The following is a 22,571-nucleotide window of genomic DNA, read 5'->3' as shown; positions in this document are numbered from 1 at the left end:
GCATTTTAAAATTGGGGTCCTTGAGGAATTTTTAGGTAGGATTCTCTCACTTTCAGAGTAATGACTTTCTAGAACAAAGAAAATCTCTTTTTTTTGTGAATCCAGGGATAGGGACTACTTTTATTTATTACTAGGGGCTTAAGATGTTTAAGTGTACTGTCTTTTGAGAAAGATGCTTTGGATCCTATCTATAAGTATATTCAGCATTCTTTCTTTATCTATATATGTGTAGTTCTTTTAATTATCTCTTGAATAAGTTGTAATGTCTTGCTGGTCCTTCATTAATTAATGAGTTAAATAAAATTTTTGACCTGTGTTTATTTTATATCTGAACGAGAGTCATGACTTCACTCTTAAAATTATCCTTGGGGCCCCTGTGTGGCTCAGTAGGTGAAGCATCTGCCTTCAGCTCGGGTCATGATCTCAGGGTCCTGGGATCGAGCCCCACGTTGGGCTCTCTGCTCAGTGGGGAGTCTGCTTGCTCCTCTCCCTCTCCCTTTGCTCCTCCCCCCTACTTGTGCTCTCTCTCACTCTCAAATAAATAAGTAAATAAAATATATTTTTAAAAAATGTATCCTTTAACACTGCCATTTCTTACTCGGCACATGTTCTTCCATCTATCAAGTCTGCTTGAGCAGGTACTTCTAAAAGGAGAATTCCAACTTGCTTTATATAGCTAAATGGGTTTTGATGTTTAATATTTTCTCAAGATTTGTTCTACTGGCTTCCTCTTTTCAGTATCATCAGTTACTTATCTTTCCTTTGGGGACTATAATAAATATTTCTGCCATAAAAATACAACGTATTGCATGGAGCACTGGGTGTGGTGCATAAACAATGAAGTTTGAAACACTGAAAAAAAATAAAATTAACAAAATACAAATAGCATGGAACTAAATATTGTGATGCTCTGGAGGCATATGAAGATTACATTTAGATAAGATCATTCTATTTCCAACTTATGTGATTTTTCCCCCCACCATTACTTGATTGCAAAGAACTGTTTTCTATTTGTTCTTTCTTTCCAATGGGTTTTAAGAATTATTTCTGACTACTGGGTTTTTAAAAATGATGTCTGTCCAACAGACATATTTATTTGGATAAATGTTACAGGTGAATCGATCTAGATTATGTGCATAATTTCGTTTCAGATTTTCATGTGTGCAATGACAATATAGTAAGGCACTATGATTTTAAGATGTGTATTTTAGTACATCTAAGGCTTTCTTGCCTTATAATATCCAATTAGCTTCTCTTCCCTGTGATAGCCACAATTTCTTCAGCTATAAGATACAGAACAAGAGAAGATTGGCAAATATCATTAGATTCTTGCTGTAGTTTTGTCCTGAGGCAAAATTTGAGTTTACTATAAAACTGCATAAGAAACTATGTTGGTATATAGCTAAGTAATTTGGAATTTCTTTCAAGCCAAATTGCTATCTGGTCCCTGTGTCCAGTTACTAAGACAGCTGTTACATAGCGGTTCCACCTGCTCCTATCTCTTTCTTCACTTGACCTCTGTTAAGTCTTGTTTTCATAACTTCACTTTGCACTTGTCTTTATACACTGAAACTTTTCCGAGGTCATAATGCAAATCAGTGACAGAACAGGGGACAGGACTCCCAAGAGAGTTCTAAAATATTAGAGACCCCATCTTAGAACAGTGATGGAATCAGGAGGATTTTCCCCCTTCCCATCAACACCTAAAATAACTTCCCACGATAACATCTCTTTGAAGGGAAAAGAGATCATATCACTTTCAATTCCTTAGTACCTATTTAATATTAATAATTTTAGAAAAAAAAAGCAAAAGTGGAATTAATAATATATAACTTCTAATGGGCTGTTAAAACTATTAACACGATAACTAGGAGAAAAGAACCTGGGAAACTGAGTGAAGGCAAAAACTAGAAGAACTCATTTTGTAAGCGACTTATCTGTCAAGCAGCATTTGACATCAGAATGGAGGAAGGATTTGTGGGGTTTTATTCAATGTCTTTTTGGATTTAGATGGTTTTGATAATGAGTTGGGGCCAGGTAAATTCTATTAGAAGTGCTGTGGGGGATTAATAAGTACTTTTCATCCTACTGACATTCACTTTCTCAATGTGTTCACATAGCCTCTGGTTATTTTAAAGGAAAATTCCTTGTCAGAGACTATTTTGCATTCTCACACAAAGTTTTTTTTTTTTTTAATTTCATTCATTCCAGTTCACATTTCCCACTGTTTTTCTTCCTTCTTGACAGCTCTGTTTGACTGTCACTCAGCATTCTATACAGTACAGAGGGTATTACAAAAGTTGACTTGTTTAAGATAAATGAGCCCCTGATTGTGGTACAAGAAGCCAGTTACTAGGGCATGTTTTCTTCCATAGTCTTTTGTTATTGAATTAATTAATTAATTCAGATGCTTCTTTTTATATTAGAAAAATTACTTGTTTCTAGGTAAATCTTATAAAATGTAGTCTTCATGATTGAGCATGCTCATATTTAAAAAAAACAACAACAAACTTATGCTCGTTTGGCAACTCTATCAGGATGCAGAGTCATTAAGAAATTTGCGATCATCTGTATATGGCCAGAAACAACAGGCACAGCTTTTGGAAGAATTCGTTTTCCTCAATACCCATCCATTCAAAGCTATTGCTTTTAAGAACAGTCAGCTTAATGACCAAGACTTTAAAAGAAATATATTCATTACAAAATTCCTCCTTAACCAGCCATAGGTTTTTGTATGTTTAGATACTGATTTTTTGTATTGTAATTATATTCATGTAACATAAAACTTACCATTTTAACCATGTTAAAGTGTCCAATTCAATGGTCTTTAGTATATCAAAATGTTGTGCAATAATTACCACCATCTAATTCCAGAGCATTTTCATCACCCCCAAAAGAAACCTTGCGCTCATTAAACAGTCACTCCCCATCTCTCCCCAACTCCTGGCAACCTCTACTGTCTTTATGGGTTTGCCTATTCTGGACATTACATATAAAAGGTGTGATACAATATGTGGTCTTCTGTGTCTGCTTTCTTTCACTCAGCATAAAGTTTTCAAGGTTCATTCATGTTGTAGCATGCGTCAGTACTTCATTCTTTTTTTATGCCTGGATAATATTCCTTTTTAAAAAAAATAGCTTTCTTTGTGTCCTTTGTTTTTCACTTTTTATGTTTCAAGTTTTTATTTAAATTCTAGTTAATTAGCATATAGTTGTAACATTAGTTTCAGGAGTAGAATTTAGTGATTCATCACTTACATACAACACCCAGTGCTCACCACATCAAGAACTTTCCATAATGCCCCTCACCGTTTAGCCCATCCCCCCTTCCCAACTCCCCTCCAGCAGCCCTCAGTTTGTTCTCAGTAGTTGAGTCTCTTTTATGGTTTGCCTCTCTCTCTTCCCCCCCAACCCCCATGTTAATCATGTTTGTTTCTTAAATTCCATGTATGAGTGAAATAATATGGTATTTGTCTTTCTCTGACTGATTTATTTTGCTTAGTATAATGTGCTCTAGCTCCATCCACATTGCTGCAAATGTTGATTTCATTCTTTTTCATGATTGAGTAATACTCGATTGTATATAAACACCACATCTTCTTTATCTATTCATCAGTCAGTGGACATTTGGGCTCTATCCATAACTTAGCTATTGTTGATAGGATAAATTCCCCTGTACAGATACACCACATTTTCTGTATCCATTCGTCAGCTAAAGGGCACTGGAGTTGCTTCCACTTTTTAGTTTTTGTAAATGATGCTGCTATGTAAATGATGTTTCTCTATATTCTAGCCAACATTTATTATTATTTACCTTTTTGGTTATAGTCATCCTACTGGGTTTGAAATGGTATTTCATTGTGGTTTTGATTTACGTTTCCCTAGTGACTAAGGATGCTGGGCATCTTTTTTTAAAATCTAAATCCAATTAGCCAACATATAGTATATCATTAGTTTCAGATGTAGAGTTCAGTAATTCATCAATTGCATGTAACACCCAATGCTCATCACATCACGTGCCCTGCTTAATGCTCATCATCTAGTTGCCACATCCACCTACGGACCTCCCCTCCAGCAGCCCTCAGTTTGTTTCCTATAGTTAAGAGTCTCTGATGGTTTGTCTCCCTCCCTGACTTCTTCCCATTCAATTTTCCATCCTTTCTCCCAGGATCCTCTGTGCTATTTCTTATATTCCACATATGAGTGATACCATATGATAATTGTCTTTCTCTGATTGACTTATTTTGCTCAGAATAATAACCTCCAGTTCCATCCACATCAATGTAAATGGTCAGATTCCATCCTTTCTGATGGTAGAGTAATATTCCATTGTACATATGTATATACCACATCTTTTTTTATCCATTCATCTGTCAAAGGACATCTGGGCTCTTTCCATATTTTGGCTGTTGTGGACACAGCTGCTATAAACATTGGGGTGCAGGTGCCCCTTCAGATCACTACATTTGTATCTTTGGGTTAAATACCTAGTACTGCAATACTGGGTTATAGGGTAGCTCTAGTTTTAATTTCTTGAGGAACCTCCATACTGTTTTCCAAAGTGGTTGTGCCAGCTTGCATTTCCACCAGCAGTGTAAGAGCGTTCCCCTTTCTCTGCATCCTTGCCAACATTTGATGTTTTCTGACTTGTTAATTTTAGCCATTCTTACTGGTGCAAAGTGGCATCTCACTGTGCTTTTGATTTGTATTTCCCTGATGCCAAATGATGCTGAGAATTTTCTCATGTGTCTGTTGGCCATTTGTATGTCTTTTTTTGAGAAATGTCTGTTCATGTATTCTGCCCATTTCTTGATTGGATTATTTGTATTTCGGGTGTTGGGTTTGATAAGTTCTTTATAGATCTTGGATACTAGCCCTTTATCTGATATGTCGTTTGCAAATATCTTTTCCCATTCTGTTGATTTTCTTTTGGTTTTATCAACTTCCCTTTGCTGTGCAGAAGCTTTTTATCTTGATGAATGCCAGTAGTTCATTTTTCTTTTTGTTTCCCTTGTCTTTGGAGACATGTCTAGCAAGAGTTGCTGCAGCTGAGATTGAAGAGCTTGGTGCCTCTGTTCTCCTCTAGGATTTTGATGAATTCCTGTCTCAGATTTAGGTCTTTCATTCATTTTGAGTTTGTTTTTGTGTAAGAAAATGGCCCAGTTTCATTCTTCTACGTGTGGCTGTCCAATTTTCCCAACACTATATTTTGAAGGGACTTTTTCCCATTGGATATTCTTTCTTACTTTGTCAAAGATCAGTTGACCATGGAGTTGAGGTTCCATTTCTGGGTTCTCTATTCTGTTCCACAGCTCTATGTGTCTATTTTGTTGTCTTAATTATTACAGCTTTGTAATAGAGCTTGAAGTCTGAAATTGTGATGCCACCAGCTTTGGTTTTCTTTATCAGCATTCCTCTGTCTATTCAGGCTCTTTTCTGGTACCATACAAATTTTAGGATTATTTGTTCCGGCTCTGTGAAAAATGTCAATGCTATTTTGATATGGATTGCTTTGAATGTATAGATTGCTCTAGGTAGCATAGACATCTTAACAATATTTGTTCTTCCGATCTGTGAGCATGAAATGTTTTTCTATTACTTTGTGTCTTCCTGAATTTCCCTCTTAAGTGTTTTATAGTTTTTAGAGTACAGATCCTTTACCTCTTTAGTTAGTTTTATTCCTAGGCATCTTACTGGTTTTGGTACAGTTGTAAATGGGCTTGTTTTCTTATTTCTCTTTCTGCAGTTTCATTTTTCATGTAGAAATGCAACGGATCTCTATACATTGATTTTGTATCCTGCAACTTTACTGAATTCATTTATTAGTTCTAGCAGTTTTTTGGTGGAGTCCTTTGGATTTTTTTGTATACAGTATCATGTCATCTGCAAATAGTCAAAGTTTTACTTTTCCTTTTCTGATTTGGATGCATTTTATTTCTTTTTGTTGTCTGATTGCTATGGCTAGGACTTCCAGTACTTTGGTAAATAAATGTTGTAAGGGTGGACATCCTTGTCTTGTTCCTGACCTTAAGGGAAAATCTTGTAGTTTTTCCCCATTAAGGATGATGTTAGCTGTGAGTTTTTTATACATGGTCTTTATTATGTTTAGGTATGTCCCTCTACACCTACTATGTTGAGAGTTTTTATCATGAATGGATATTGTACTTTGTCAAATGCTTTTTCTGCATCTATTGAAATAATCATATGGTTCTTTCTTATCCTTTCTCTTATTGATGTGATGTATCTCATTGATTGATTTGCAAATATTGAACACTTGCTACCCAGGAATAAATCCCATTTGATTGTGGCAAATTATTATTTTAATGTATTGTTGGATTCAGTTTGCTAGTATTTTGTTGAAGAGTTTTGCATTTATGTTTTCAGAGATATTGTCCTGTGGTTCTCTTTTTTGTGGTGTCTTTATCTGGTTTTGTTATCAGGATAATGCTGGCCTCAGAATGAATTGAAAGTTTTCCTTCTTTTTCTATTTTTTGGACTAGTTTGAGAAGAATAAGTACTAACCTTCTTTAAATGTTTGGTAGAACTTGCCTGTGAAGCCATCTGGTCCTGGATTTTTATTTGTTGAGAGCTTTTTGATTACTGATTTGATTTCTTGGCTGGTAATCAGTTTGTTCAACTCTTCTATTTCTTATTGTTTCAGCTTTGGTAGGTTATGTTTCTAGGAATTTATCCATTTCTTCTGTATTGGTCAGTTTTGGGTCCTATAGTTTTTTCATAATATTCTCTTATCATTGTTAGTATTTCTGTGAGGTTGGTTGTTATTTCTCCTCTGTCATTTGTAATTTTATTTATTTGGGTCCTTTCTCACTCTCTCTCTCTCTCTCTTTTTGATAGGTCTGGATACAGGTTTATCAATTTTATTCATTTTTTCACCCAAAGAACCAGCTCCTCTATCTGTTCTATTATTTTTCTAGCTTCTATATCATTTATTTCTGTTCTAATGGGAATTATTTCCTTCCTTCTGCTGGTTTTAAGGTTTTGCTTGTTGTTCTTTTTCTGAATTCTTTAGGTGTAAAGTTAGGTTGCTTATATGAGATTTTTCTTGTTTCTTGAGGTAGGTCTATATGGGTATAAATTTCCCCCTTAGAACCACTTTTAACGCAACCTCGAAGTTTTAAACCATTGTCTTCATTTACATTTGGTTCTATGTACTTTTTTATTTCTTCTTTTGTTTCCTGATTGACCCATTAATTGTTTAGTAGTATATTATTTAAACTCCATGTATTTGTGGGCTTTTCAGCTTTTTTCTTGTGGTTAACTTCTAATTCTATAGCATTCTGGTCAGAAAAGTGCATGCTATAACTTAGATTTTTCTTGAATTTGTTGAGGCTATTTTTTTGGTGACCTAGTATGTTATCTGTTTTTGAGAATTTTCCATGTGCACTTAAAACAATGTGTATTCTGCTGTTTTAGGATAGAATGCTCTGAATATATCTGTTAAATCCATCTGATCCAGTGTGTCATTCGAAGCCATTATTTCCTTGCTAATATTCTGTTGAGATGGTTTGTCCATTGACGTAAATGGGGTGTTAAAGTCCCCTACTATTATGTATTATTATCAATTAGTTTTTTTATGTTTGTTTTGTGTATTTGGGTGTTCAAATGTTGGGTGGATAAATACTTAGAATTGTTATATCTTCTTGCTGTATTTTCCTCTTTATGATGATATGTTTTTCTTTACTACTGTCTTTGTTTTATAGTCTATTTTGTCTATTTAAAGTCTATATAAGTATTGCTACTCCCACTTTCTTTTGACATCCATTTGCATGATAAATGTTTCTCCATCCTCTCACTTTCAATCTGCAGCTGCCTTTAGATCTAAAATGAGTGTCTTGGGCGCCTGGGTGGCTCAGTGGGTTAAGCCGCTGCCTTTGGCTCAGGTCATGATCTCAGGGTCCTGGGATCGAGTCCCGCATCAGGCTCTCTGCTCAGCAGGGAGCCTGCTTCCCTTCCTCTCTCTCTGCCTGCTTCTCTGCCTACTTGTGATCTCTCTCTGTCAAATAAATAAATAAAATCTTTAAAAAAAAATAAAAAAAATAAAATGAGTGTCTTATAGGCAGCATATAAATGAGTCTTGTTTTTTTATCCATTCTGCCAGCCTGTCTTTTGATTGGATTATTTAGTCCATTTATAGCCAAAGTGATTATTTATATATATATTTATTTGTATATTTATTGCTATTTTATTACCTGTTTTGCAGTCATTTATGAAGATTTTTCTGATCTCTTCTTGTCTTTCTTTTGTGGTTTGTTGGTTTTCTTTAGTGATACATTTGGATTTCTTTTTCTTTATCCTTCACATATTTTTAGTCATTTTTTGATTTGTGGTTATCATTAGGTTTGTATATAACGTTTTCTGCATATAGCAGTCTGTATTAAGTTGGTGCTCATTTAATTCTGAACCCATTTTTTTACTCCTCCCCTCCCACTTTTTAGGTATATTTTGTTATATTTTACATCCTTTTATTCTGTGAGTTCCTTGACTTTTTATAGAAATATTCATATATATTGCTTTTGTGTTTTTATGTTACCTTCATACTGACACTTATGGTCTTCCCTTTCCACTCAGAGTCCCCTTTAATATTTCTTGCAGGGTTGGCTTAGTGGTAATGAACTCCTTTAGTTTTTGTTTGTCTGGAAAATTCTTTATTTATCCTTCTTTTCTGAATAATTGCCTTGTTGGATTAGCATATTCTTGGCTGCAGATTTTTCCCATTCAGCACTTTGAATATATCATGCCAGTCCCTTCTGGCTTGGAAAGTTTCTGCCAGCAAATCCACTGATAGCCTTATGAGATTTCCCTTGTATGTAACTGTATTTTGTCTTGCTACTTTTAAGATATTTTTTTCTTTATCACTATAATTTGCCATTTTTATTACAATATGCCTTGGTGTGGATCTGCTTTTGTTGATTTTGCTGGGGGTTCTCTGTGCCTCTTGGATCTAGAAATCTGTGTCCTTCCCCAGATTAGGGAAGTTCTCAGCTATTATTTCTTCAAATAAATTTTCTCTCCCCTTTTCTCTCTCTTCTTCTGGGACTCCTATAATATGAATGTTATTACATTTTATGGTGTCACTGAGGTCGTTAAGTCTGATCTCATTTTGAAAAATTCTCTTTGTTCTCTTTTGTTCAGCTTAATTACTTTCCATTACTCTATCTTCTATCTCATTAATTCATTCCTCAGTTTCTTCCACCCTGTTGTTCATTCCATCAAATGTATTTCTGATTTTGTTTATTGAGCCCTTTATCTCTGCTGTTATTCCTTATCTCTGTGCTAAGAGTCTCACTGGTGCCTTTCACTCTTTTCTCAAGTCCAGCAAGTGTCTTTATGATCATTACTTTAAATCTGGGGGGTGCCTGGGTGGCTCAGTCCGTTTACTGTCTGCCTTTAGCTCAGGTCATGATCCTGGGGTCCTGGGATTGAGCCCCACCTAGGCTCCCTATTCAGTGGGAGTTTGGTTCTCCCTCTCCCTCTGTGGGAACTGAGACCCTGAAAAATTCCCATATCTTGAGACACAGTGTGAACAGAAGTTTGGGCTGGTCTTTTCAGGGAGAGGGCCTGCCACGCTGGTTCTAATGCAAGTATGACTGGGATGAATAGTTTCACCAGAGAATGGGGGGTGGCCAGGGGGAGATGGCTGGGCATAAGCAAGTCAAGTAGTGAGTGTTAGTGTTGCACTGATTCCCACAGATGGCCCTGTGCTTAGGGGTTAGGGGGTGTTGGGAAATGGCACCCCTTTGTTCCCAGAGGGGTCTCTTTGTGAACACTGCCTCTCTGAGACAGGCTCAGAGATGAATAAATAACCTCCCTACTGTGTACCCAGAAGCTCTTTAGATTGCTGTTTCTACACTGTGTGTCCGATGGCTATTTGCCCTACCTTCTCTCCAAGAGCAGCCTGAGTGCCTTAGGGGCTCTCCCTGAGCCAAGCCAGCTGATCTTTAAAACTTCAGGTTTTAAACCTCACTACTTACAAGAACTCATGAAATTCATCCCCTCTCACTTTCCAAGCCAATTGCTATGGGGATTCCTCTTCTTTGGGCACTTCCTGTGTGTTAGTATGTCTCTTGCCCTTCTCCACAACCAGGGCTCCCTCCCCACTGCAGTGGCCATGATCTGTTCCTCTCCTAAACCAAGTCTCCACACTTTCTAACTTCTTCAGTGTGGGCTTTTGTCTACCTTTAACTGTGAAGTTTTTCCAGGTTGATTTCTGGAGTACTTAGGATGATTTGATAGTTATCTAGTTGTATTCATGGGATGAGGCAAGTCTAGGTTCCTCCTACTTGGCCACCATCTTCCCCTCTCTATCTTCTCACATCTGTGATAGTTTTTTGTTTTTTTTTTTTTAAATTTTAAGTAATCTTCACATCCAATGTGGGACTCAAATTTATAACCCTGAGATCAAGAGACACACATTCCACTGACTGAGCCAGCCGGGCACCCCAGTAATATCTTCTGATACATTAAAGTTATTACTTTTGATGAAGTCCAATTTATTCCTTTTTTCTTTTGTTGCTTTGTGCTTTTGATGACAAATCTAAGAAACCATTTCTTAATCCAAGGTCACACAGACATATGTCTGTTTCCTTCTAAGAGTTTTATAATTTTCAGTCTACAGTTAAGTCTTTGATCCATTTTGAGTAAATTTTTGTATAAGAAAAGGGTCCAAATTCATTATTTTGCATGTGTTTATCTGGTTGTCCCAGCACCATTTGTTGAAAAGAGTCTTCGTTTTCCATTGAATAATATGGACATCTTTGTTGAAAATCAGTTGACCATAGATGTCTATATTTATTTCTGAACTCTTTATCTTATAAGGCTATATGTTCATCCTTATGCCAGCAGCATACTGTTTTTTTAATTATTGTAACTTTGTAATAAGTTTTGAAATTGGGAAGAGTGAGTCCTCCAACTTCATTGTTCTTCAATATTGTTTTGGAAGTTCAAGACCTCTTGCCTTTCCATATGAATTCAGATTGTCCATTTCTGCAAAGAAGGCAGCTGGAATTTTGATAGGGATTTCACTGAATCTATATATCAATTTGGAGACTGTTTCCATCTTAGCAATATTAAATGTCCCAATCCATGAAAATAGGATGTTTTTCCTTTTGTGTATCTTTAATTTCTTTCAAGAATGTTTCAGAGTTTTCTGTGTGCAAATCTTACACCTACTTGGTTAAGTTTATTCTGAAGTATTTTATTCTTTTTGATGCTATTGTAAATGGAATTGTTTTCTTAATTTTATTTTTGGGATTTTTTGGACTTACTATGTTAGACATTGTGAATGTCCCAGTATTGGCTATTAAAGAAGCAAGTAGTTTAGCAATAATTTAGCAAATAGGGAAAGTTAAATATGTAAGAAAATAATTACAATATGGTACAATAAGTGTTTTAATCAGAGAGTCGTACTGGGCACCATGCGAAGCTTGAAGAATGACTGGAGTTCCGTTTTCAAGGCCTCTAATGACCTAACTGTTTGACAAAATAGGCTATAATCCCTTACCTTTTATGTTAGTGAGATTGGGTGGCACAGTTTAATATCTTATTTTTTTGTTTATTATTTTTATTTTTTTAAAGGAGAGAGAGAGAGCACAGCAGGCAGAAGGACAGGGAAAAGCAGGCTTCCCACTGAGCAGAGAGCCCAACATGGGGCTCGATCCCAGGATCCATGACCTAAGCCAAAGGCAGGCGCTTAATGGACTGAGGTAGCCAGGCACCCTGGGTGGCACAATTTGGAGCACAAGTCTTTTCACTGCTCCTACTCCAGGGTAATCCCAGAGTTAAATTCCCTTTTCTATACATATAAGAATTGGATTAAATTGCAAATAAGAATTACAAGATAAATATGTTACAACTACAATCTTTAGCCCCTTTTCAACATTCTTTGCTATGGAAATACTACGGTTCCACCTTCTCTTTAATTTTAATGCTTACCTGGGCCTTATCTGGGAAACAAAGAAACCTCTGCCCTTCAGGAATTCTGAGAGTGACTGAGCCAGCTAAATTGCATGCCTGGTAGGGGTGCCCTTTAGAGATGCAAAGCTAAGAGACAAAGGACACCTGATCAGTTTACTTTTACAAACTTCATAATTGTTCATATTATATATAAAACATTTAATAGTGGAACAAATGTAATCATTTCTCCATTTCTAGTCTGTGAGCTCTCTTAAAGCTAAAAATATATTTTAGTTTTTGAAAAAATTTTCTCTGCTTTTTTATTTCTATCTGAAGAGCTAAAAAGATATCAGAATTCCATATGTCTAAAAAAGTCTTATGAGTTAATAACTACTATATTCCTCCCATCTCCCCACACATGTACTATTTTATTCCTCTAAGATATTTGCATTGCTAAGATATAATACAACTGTAGTTTCAATTATAGATTTAAGGTTTTGAATGCCAAAATTTACAGAACTTGTTTTCCTCACTATTTGAAATAGCTGTGAATTTTCTCTCTCTTGCGGAATGATTACGACATTGTGTGTGTGTATGTGTGTGTATTTTAACCTTGTGTGTCTGGTGACTAAAAATTCTTGTAAGAAGGAAAAAGGACTTAAGTTACAGTTAATCTTCTACTGAATTGTAATTGTTTTAGGACAAACTGAAGTACATTTCCAGCTCTTACAAATTTGGCAAGATACAAATGAAATACCACAGACAGAGGAGTCCTGGGGTTGTGAACCAGAAGTGAGATATCTATCTGTAACCTCAGCTTTTCTCTTTCCATGTAGCTTAACCACCCCCATTTCCCCACCATTATATTAGCTGTGAAACTGCACAAGGAGGCCTTGCAGACCCAGGGATGTCCCGGCTATCTGTCGGATGGATCTGATAATGCTACACTGTAAAGGAAATATTCATAAGGAAAAATTTTCAAAGTGAGATATGCCTTGAATATTTGAAGGGTACTTTATAGCAAGAAAAATGTCAAATTTACATTGTTTCTTCCCAAATTTATGCTAGCAACTAAAACTTGTTAAAGAAACTCATTTTTGTATCTTTTCAATGCTCTAATTTTGACCTAAATATAGAGGCTTCCCTTTCTGAAAAAGCATGTTCATGAAAAGTTGAGTGAATAGGGCGCCTGGGTGGCTCAGTGGGTTAAGCCGCTGCCTTCGGCTCGGGTCATGATCTCAGGGTCCTGGGATCGAGGCCCGCATCGGGCTCTCTGCTCAGCAGGAAGCCTGCTTCTCTCTCTCTGCCTGCCTCTCCATCTACTTGTGATTTCTCTCTGTCAAATAAATAAATAAAATCTTAAAAAAAAAAAAAAAAAGAAAGAAAAGTTGAGTGAACAAATATGATATTTTGGAGAACCAACTTTACCTTTCTACTAGCTTATGTTTCACTTATAGAAATGTCCGCTCTGACAACAATAACTTGGCTTTAGTTGTTTCATTTAATCTTCCTGGGAAATAGTCAAAGGCCTGCAAATTTAAAAAATGTAAACATTCTGGGGGAAACTTTGAAAAGAACCTCATACGGGTTTCTTCCATGAGTGCTAAAATTGTTTTGTAATACCTCTGGTTCTGAAGTCTTCTGGCTTCCTGATCATCAAATGAAAAGAATACTCAGGCAACTTCTGCCATCAAGAGAAGGTGTATCTTACTGTCTCAAGAGAAAATAAGGCTAGATCCATCGGGGAGTTTTATAGTCAAAACACTGACAATTTCAGCCATGAACATATTTTACTGACTTGCCCTTCTACGAGAAAACACAAGGTAGTAAATGAAGTATCAACATTCTGTACACCTTCTATGGCATCTGTAGTTACTCATTGCCAAGGGACTAATGGCAAAGCTATAACGTAGTAACACACAGGAACATTGAAATAAGAAAGTCAAGACCTTGAAATGGATTGAGGATAATCTCACACTAACTGTATCAAATTGGCAAGTTTAATAGTTTGTTAATATTGGGAATAAACCTGCTGTGTACCATTTTGGTAAGAGGATTACCTTTTCCTTCAGATCCTGATGTGACAAATGAAATAATTGGGATCGCTGCTGCCTTTATTGTTTTTAAGCCCTTGTTCTTTTCCTTAATATCCCGAAGAGTCAAGGGCTGTCTAATTATTGCTTTTGGTTTATTTCACAGCACAGTAAAAAAATTTTTTAGAGAAGATGAAAACTGTGGTCTTAAATCTGTTCTGACTGTATAAAACTTGATATATGAGATGTGCAAACATAAATATATGATTAAATGTATTCAGGTTCAGACGAGAAAAACTTTTGTAATGAAACTATATGAATAGTTCTAAAGTTTGCCTTGCACAGCTAGGTAGCTAAGTAAGATTTTCCTTAAAACCTTACTTTCTGGTTCTACATATGGTTTCAATATTAACTCTTAGATTTACAATATGCCAGTTAAAATATTGATACTTTTTTAATATTTTTATAATGAGTTTCTGACTAGAAAAGAAAAATCCACCTTAACAAGTATAGTACAAGGCATCTAAACAATTTTTCACTCTCTTCTAAGGCTTCCATGTTGTCCAATGGGTGATATGTTAGTAAAACAATGAAACGTTCTATGTTCCCTTTAATTGCCATCCATCAATCCAACAACTGCGAAATCTCCCGCTGACAGGAAAAAGAGAACTACATCAGTCCTCTCTAGCTGCAAAGAGAAAAAGCTTTAAGATTTTCTTTTCATATAATGTCTGGGATCCCAGCAGGCTGGAGTCAAAGTACAGTGTTCCTTGTTACAAAAGCTCTAGCTTTGTGAACATGTCAAACAGCACATAAGCTACAATTTATTTTTGTTGTTATTGGCAGAAGAAGTATATATGGGCAAAGTAACAGAAGTGGCTGAGGTAACGTAATAGAGTGACAGCAACATCAGTAGCGGCTTCTAGATATCAGGCACTAGCTATCATAATTCTAATCCTCACAATAACTAAGAAGGTGGATCTTATTTTCTTGGGAAATTGAGGTTTGGTGAGACTGAGTAACTTAGCAAATGCCATGGTGAGTCAAATCCAGACCTGACTCCAAACTAGGTAGGAGCTTAATCACTGCACTGGTCTGCCTTCTAGTAAAATGAACTGATGAGGAAAAACTGAACTGGTAAAGAATAAATGGAACATACTGGGAAGAAGGGGAAGCAGGAAGAAGACACAGGAGGAACGTTTTAAGATAAATGAGTCTGCCAACTTGTACCCACCTTGTGCCTTTTTCTGCTCCCCTCTCCTGCAGAAAGAAAGTGACCCTACAATCTTAGCATGAGAAACAGACTAGGTATCATTTCTATTAACTTAATTGTCTATCATCAGCCATTAAAAATTCTAGCCTATAGGGGCGCCTGGGTGGCTCAGTGGTTTAAAGCCTCTGCCTTCGGCTCAGGTCATGATCCCAGGGTCCTGGGATCAAGCCCCGCATCGGGCTCTCTGCTTAGCGGGAGCCTGCTTCCTCCTCTCTCTCCCTGCCTACTTGTGATCTCTGTCTGTCAAATAAATAAAATCTTTAAAAAAAAAATTCTAGCCCATAAAGTCAGACTTTATTAATTACAATTAATTACTCATTCTGACAACAATATTAGCTGCAGATGAATTGGCAAGGTCTATAAAGCAGCAGAGCTCAAACTTTAGCAAGCGTTGAAATCATCTAGGCCCTATCTCCAGAGTTTCTGATTCAGAAGGTCTAGGGTAGGACCTGAGAGTTGGTAATTCTTACAAGTTCCCAGGGAATGCTGATGCTGCTGGTTCAGGACCACGCTGAGAATGACTAGTGCAAAGAAAAGCTGTGCTAACCCAGATTTATACATACATACCTATGACAAGCTGACTAGTAAAAGAATAGAATTTCTCAAGAGGCTACCTTCCATTGCGCAAGCACAATTTTTGAATTCAGTTATTTACAACAGCATCTGTAAAATGAATAGTGTTCATACAAATGTAGGACAATTGACCTTATGGCCATGTTATTAATTAGGCAAAAGACTATGCTTTTAATGTGCAATTTGCTCACCTAAGCATTTGTAGAAATAAGAATATCACATTTAGAAGAGGCAAGCATACCTGAATATAATACCAGCCCTTCATAAGCCAGGAAAAAAATACATAAAAATAAAATGCACTTAGGGATGGAAACATCTGAAACCAGAACTATTTCCATTTCTGACAATAAACCTCTGCTGGCCTTATGGTGCTTATGGCTTAAAAAGCAAACATTTTAAGAGAGTAGAGACAAGAATATTCATAGAAGTGCTCCAGTTAAAGCTTCTGTGATATTGCAATGATATGATTAATGGCTTTCCTATACATGTTAACTATTTCAGAAAAGTTGTGGATAAAAAGATGGGGGAGAGTCTGGTTTCAAGCCACACAGTTCCAGACACCAGCTACAGATGCCTCTGCCCTGTTTAACTACATGTTCTTTTCTGAGAAACACATTCAGTTACTGTGGTTGAAAGAAATGATCCACTCTTCACCTCCAACCTTCCTTATCCTGTGAATCTCACATGTGCAAAGGCTGAAGGCAGGACTGTTTTTTCTCTGTTCCCTCTCATTAGGGAAATCACTTGGTGACCCGGTGAATGTCATGAACAAGGTAGCCCAGTTGTCTAAGATGACCCTTGCCACAGGGAAGCAGCTGACCTCTGTCGTTTAGATGGAGAACTCCTTGGTCAGCTGCTCCACCTGTTCAGGCTTTAGCCCTCTGAAACAAAACAGGTTAATCTGGTCGGGGATGTGCTGTCCATGGTTGGGAGAAGCCCTCCCTCTTGAGGTTGGAGACCAGCTGAATCTGCAAACTAATGATGCAGTTGGCCATGACTTGCACTTGCTGCAACTATTGTTTTGGAAAATCTGGGCTGGTCAGAATGGTCAAGGCAACCTGAGCTCTATTGAGAGGAGGGCTGGAATATACAGGGGAACATCAAGGTCTTCATTTGTGACTCCACCCCTCTGACCTCAACATCTTTGCAGAGCCCAGTGAAGTCTCCCACATGCTTACCACAGAAGCCCATGTTCTTGGTATGGGATTAGCAGAGACAAACCTTAATGCCCTCTTCAGCGAAGTGGTGCACAACCCAGGCTCCCTTGTTATCATCACTACTGGCAAAACCTTGGTAGGCCATGTCAAAGAACTAGAGAGATTCTTCTTTCACTGCTATTGCTGTTGCCTTCTATTGCTCAGGATGAGGGTCCACTCCCATGGGATTGTGGGCAGGAGTGTGCAGAAGAACTCTTTACTCTGGGGTTTTGAAAATATCCTCCCTAGTGCCTGTGAAGTTAAAGCTACAAGTCTTGGGGTCATAGTATTGATAACCTTGCAGCTGCGTGCCAGTGTGTCTGATGGTTTGGGCAGAAGGACATCTTGGCTGAACTTAAAAAATCTTTGCAAAAGCCTAGCTCTGATCCCTAAGGCCTCAGTTCCAGAAATGGTCTGCACAGTGACATACTGGCCAATTTTCAACACTTTGCTGTTCTCACCCAGGGTTAGTTTTATAGGTGCCTTGCAAAATTCAGCCAGTCCTGCAAGGGGCAGATTTTCTTTGTTCAGATATTTTGCAGCAAACTAGGCCTCTGCCTTCCAGACACAAGGAGGACGTAGGCTTTTCATGATACTGGTAGGCACCACCTACCAGATTCTTCTTTTTACTGCCAGTATCTCTCTCATAGGCTTTTGTGATTCCCAGGATTGGATCTGGGGGCCCCACCTCCGAATGGGCTCACCAGGAGCTGACTCTTGCAGAGGGCAGCTGGTGAGGTTGGTGTGGAAGGTGGCAGTGATTTTGGATAGAACACTGCTGGAATGCACAAGGTCATGGTGGAAGCAAGAGGTTCGATGGGTAGTGGTAGAATGGAGTGGAAGCCAGTGGCGCAGACATGGAGGCTCAGGCTCACAGGCTGAGCTTTCTTGTTGGCAGAAGACTGTGTGGAGTCGTTATATTTTAAGACTTTTGCAGAAGTTTCTGTTAACTCTGTATGGGTCCCTTTTAGAATTTAGCAGAATTAGTAGAATTCTTTTTTTCTTTTTTAAATAAGCCATTTTTTAAAAAAATTTCTAAAACTCTAGCATATATTTCTAGGGGGTGCTGATGGTCACTCACCATACCTGTACCAAGTTGTCTGCGTAGCTACCAAACCGTCTGGCCATCACTAGAGCACGGCAGATGCACTGGGGAGGCCCTGACTTCCTGCTGGTGCTGATCATTTCTTGTTTCAGTTCATCTACAATGATCTTGCCCTTCAAGTCCCAGATCTTGATGCTGTGGCCTATGGCAACCCAGAGCCAGTAGTGGTGGGGCTGAATCACAGGGCATTGATGATGTCCCTGCCATCTAGCATATGAAGGTACTTGCTTTTGTGGAGGTCCCACATTATGGCCTGGCCAGTCGTGCCTCCAGAAGCACAGAGGAACCCATCTAGCCAGTCACAGCCCGTGTGGCCCAAGTGGTTGGTCCTCAGCTTACAGTTTTCCACATTTTATACCCTGACTGGCTTGTGGCTTATGAACAAAAGAAATTTATTTCTCACAGGTCTGGAGAATGGAAGTCCAAGATCAGGGTGCCAGCAAGGTCTGTTTCTTGTAAAGATCCTCTTCTGGGTGACAGACTACTGCCTGCTCATTGTATCCTCACATAGCTGAAAGAGAGCTAGCTAGCTCTCTGGTCTCTTAAGGCCACAAATCCCATTCACGAGGTCTCTACTTTCGTGACTTAATTACCTCTCAAAGGCCCCACCTCCACATCCCATCACACTGTGATGAGGTTTTCTTTTCTTTTTTAAGATTTTTTATTTCTTTATTTGACAGACAGAGATCACAAGTAGGCAGAGAGGCAGGCAGAGAGAGAGGAGGAAGCAGCCTCCCTGCTGAGCATAGAGCCCGATGTGGGGCTCGATCTCAGGACCCTGGGATCATGACCCGAGCCAAAGGCAGAGGCTTAACCCACTGAGCCACCCAGGTGCCCCTGTCATGAGGTTTTCCACATACGAATTTTGGAGGGACACAAACACCCAGCCCATTACAGCCATGCCCTCCTTTCACTCATTCACTGAAATACAATGGCAGAAATGTACTGGCATTCTACCTCACACCATCTTTCTAGTTTACAGTCTAGGAGATTGGCACATCTCTAGAATATCTGAGTTATTTTCTTTGGGAGTCATACCTGAACCCCCCTAACTTAGGTATTACCAATTATTCCATCCTTTATTTGAAGCAATGTTAGCTCAGAGATCCATCAGTGTCTGCAAACTAGTAGGAGTTTTCCGGGTGAGTACTGCTTTTTCTCCAACTCGGAAGCCCTAGCTTCGTTTCTAGAGTAAATAGCATTGTTTTTGTTTTTGAAACTCTGGTCACTACCCTACTCATTTTCATTACCGCAGTGCTGTCCTACACCCCAGGGACTTAGCCCAGCAAATACAAACTTTTCTGTTGGTTAACTGGTTCATGGTCCCTTATGGCCCTGTCCTCTATTAGGGCTGGGCAAAATGTGTTAGTCTCCTCTCTAGGAAATGAAGTAAGGATACTTTGAGGTCTTAAATTTTTATTTATTTTTTTGTCTTGATCAGAAGTATTAGAGAAAAATATAAAATTTTAAAATTGGAGTGCTCTCTTCCTTGCCTTCTCTTTGCCCAATACCCAGCCCTGGCTCTGGGTGCATCCCAACAAGGCACTTGCTGTCTGAGCCACTTTGTGTGTGTGTGTATATGTGTGTGTGTGTGTGTGTGTTGGAAGAAAGTGATGTGAGGACAATGACAAATTTTTCATTATTTTTCTATTCCTGTGTTGCTATCATTCAATCAGACACCTACCAAACCCCCAACTCTGGCTCAGGTAACACACTGTCCTGAGGAGACATAGGTCATGCAGTCTTGGTCTTCGGGAGTTTGCGATCTCCCAGGAGATGCAGTCAAGTGAGAGTTCAGAGGAAAACACAAGGGGATGTGTGACTGTAGAGAAAAGGGGGTTTAACTCTGGCTTAGGGTGACAGGGGGTCAGGCCATTCTTCACAGAGGAGAATTATTATTCATTCTATTGGCCAGACAGCAAAAGATACCAGGCATTAAACTGAGGTTCTTGTTTTTTCCACTTTAAAGTCAACTCAACAATGGTCCCCATTTACCGACAAAGCTACTCCTGTGTGATAATGCCACAAATATGATTATGCCAACCTCTCCTGCTGCTCACCTTACACTTCATATCTGAAGGTCATGGTACTAAAAATTGGCATGGATGTATTCCAAGGAATCTGGTTATCATGCTTGACTATTTATAATTCTAAAATTGAAGAGTTAAAAAACGAGTTAATTGGCATGTTATAGGATGGGTATGGGGTCGGAAGAGTGAATCAGCAGAGGGAGAAACCGAAGCACTGTGTGAGCCAAGACCAACTCTGAGGAAACTTAGATTACCACTGCCCAAAGCTGAGGGTAACCCATGGTTTGTTTTTCATAGGGGAGGAATTGTTTCACATACCACGTGGAATGCTCCTGGGGCCTTGACCGGTCTGAAGCCGTCAACAGGTACGCACTGATCAGCATGGCCGTTGCAGAAGCAGCTGCCCTTGACAATGAAATCATAGATTGCGTAATGTGTAAAATGTTGAGGCTTTGCGGTCAGGTCATTCCTCTGACAGGGGCAAGACTGCCGTTTCAGCAGCTGCACGCGGAGGTTGGTGATCTTCAGCTGCTCCTGCACTTTGGCACTGTAAGGGTTCTCTGCATCGTATGGCGGTGACAAAGCTCGGAAAATAACCTGTAAAGAAGAAAAATATTACTATGAGTATATAGGGCTGTGTGCAAACCCCAAATCATTTGCCTCATACAATTTTGATGTGACTTACACCTTTTGTCATCTGCAAGTGATAAGATAGGCAGCCTTTTGACCTTGATCACACAGGTGTGGTGCTGCCTGTTTGGATGCAGGATAAGTATGAAATAAGTAGCCAGCAGGGACCTGACTCTTGAGATGAAGGCAGCCATGCAGAGACTGGGAAGAGCATTTTGGGCAGAAGGAATACAAGTTTCAAGGCCTGGAAGCTGAATCAAGTCTGGTTTTTTTTTTGTATTTTTTTTAAGATTTTATTTTTATTTATATGACAGAGAGAGCAAGTACATAAGCAGGGGGGAGCGGCAGAGGGAGAGGGAGAAGCAGATTCCCCACTGAGCAGGGAGCCCAGGACTCGATCCCAGGACCCATGGGATCATGACCGGAGCTGAAGGCAGACGCTTAACCGACTGAGCCACCCAGGTGCCCTCAAGCCTGGCTTATTAAAGGAAGAACAACAAAGCTGGTGTGACTGAGGTCCAGGAAACAAGGGGACAGTTTTCAGAGCAGAGGATGGAGGCAGGACAAGACAGATCATGAACAGAGAGCCCTTCAAGGCCATGGTAGTTATTTTAGCTATAGTGGGAAGCCACTGGAAGGTCATACACCGAGAAGTGATGTGATCTGATTTGCATTTTTTAAAAAGACAATTCTCGTTCCTGTGAGGAGAATGGATTATAAAGCGTGACGAATAGAAGCAGGAGGACCAGTTAGGAAGTGATTGCAAAATCAAGATCCAGACACTTCTATTTCCAGATAAAATGTGACCCTTTCGAAGACTAATCAGTTATTAATTGGGGTCATGGTTGCTACAAATACTTTGGGGTTCCCCTCTTCTGGATCTGCCTTCCACGCTTGTGGCACGTTCTTGGAATACTCTTACTAGCAGTAAATATACAGTCCTTTCAGAGTGGATTTGATTTCTGAAATCAGTTAAACGTCCCTTAAATCCACATATAGAGAGTAAAATGGCTGATCAAGTTAGTTAAGAGTACTTTTTTTTTTAAAGATTTTATTTATTTATTTGACAGACAGAGATCACAAGTAGGCAGAGAGGCAGGCAGAGAGAGAGAGAGAGAGAGAGAGAGAGGAAAGCAAGGCTCCCTGCTGAGCAGAGAGCCCAATGTGGGGTTTGATCCCAGGACCCTGGGATCATGACCTGAGCCGAAGGCAGAGGCTTTAGCCCACTGAGCCACCCAGGTGCCCCAGTTAAGAATACTTTCGTTAAATGCAAAGTAGAAGTAATAAAACAGTTTTTATTGTGTATGTTAGAGATAGACTCGAAAGGCAATTTCAAACTTGAGTTCTGAGGAGGAAACCAGAGGGAGGAAGATTCAGAAGGGACGGGCTTTGGGCATGTGTGTGTATCTATACATTATATGGGAGTAATAAAAGGGCCCCGAGGGACGCCTGGGTGGCTCAGTTGGTTAAGCAGCTGCCTTCAGCTCAGGTCACGATCCCAGCGTCCTGGGATCGAGTCCCACATCGGGCTCCTTGCTCGGCAGGGAGCCTGCTCCTCCCTCTAACTCTGCCTGCCATTCTGTCTGCCTGTGCTCGCTCGCTCTCCCTCTCTCTGATGAATAAATAAAATCTTTAAAAAAAAAAAAAAAAAAAGGGCCCTGGGTGGAGTGGTACAAACTTCTCTAAGGGTCTGTTAACTTTGGGGGAATAGAGGCTGGTGGAAGAGGAAATCATTGCTAGTGGAAACCAATGAATATTAAAAAGGAATTCCAAAACAATCTCATGACATAAACCAGTATTATAAGAGGCCAACACTAA

At 38.9% G+C, this 22,571-nt stretch overlaps 1 protein-coding gene and 1 pseudogene across 3 annotated transcripts in view; both read right to left on the bottom strand.

The window, feature by feature from the left end:
• The window catches only part of NTN4 (netrin 4), a 164,247-nt gene that overhangs the window by 54,646 nt on the left and 87,030 nt on the right, over positions 1-22,571 (bottom strand). For all 3 annotated transcript variants that reach the window (XM_044226889.1, XM_044226887.1, XM_044226888.1), the window contains one exon: positions 20,442-20,720. In XM_044226889.1, coding sequence (XP_044082824.1) covers positions 20,442-20,720 — 279 coding nt within the window. The remainder of the gene's footprint in view (positions 1-20,441; positions 20,721-22,571) is intronic.
• LOC122892263 lies at positions 16,622-19,414 on the bottom strand (annotated as a pseudogene).

This window comes from Neovison vison, chromosome 12 (assembly GCF_020171115.1).
Source record: "Neovison vison isolate M4711 chromosome 12, ASM_NN_V1, whole genome shotgun sequence".
In the NCBI taxonomy this organism is placed as follows: Eukaryota; Metazoa; Chordata; class Mammalia; order Carnivora; family Mustelidae; genus Neogale; species Neogale vison.
The sequence above is the reverse complement of the archived record's forward strand: the minus strand, read 5'-3'. Positions and strand labels throughout refer to the sequence as shown.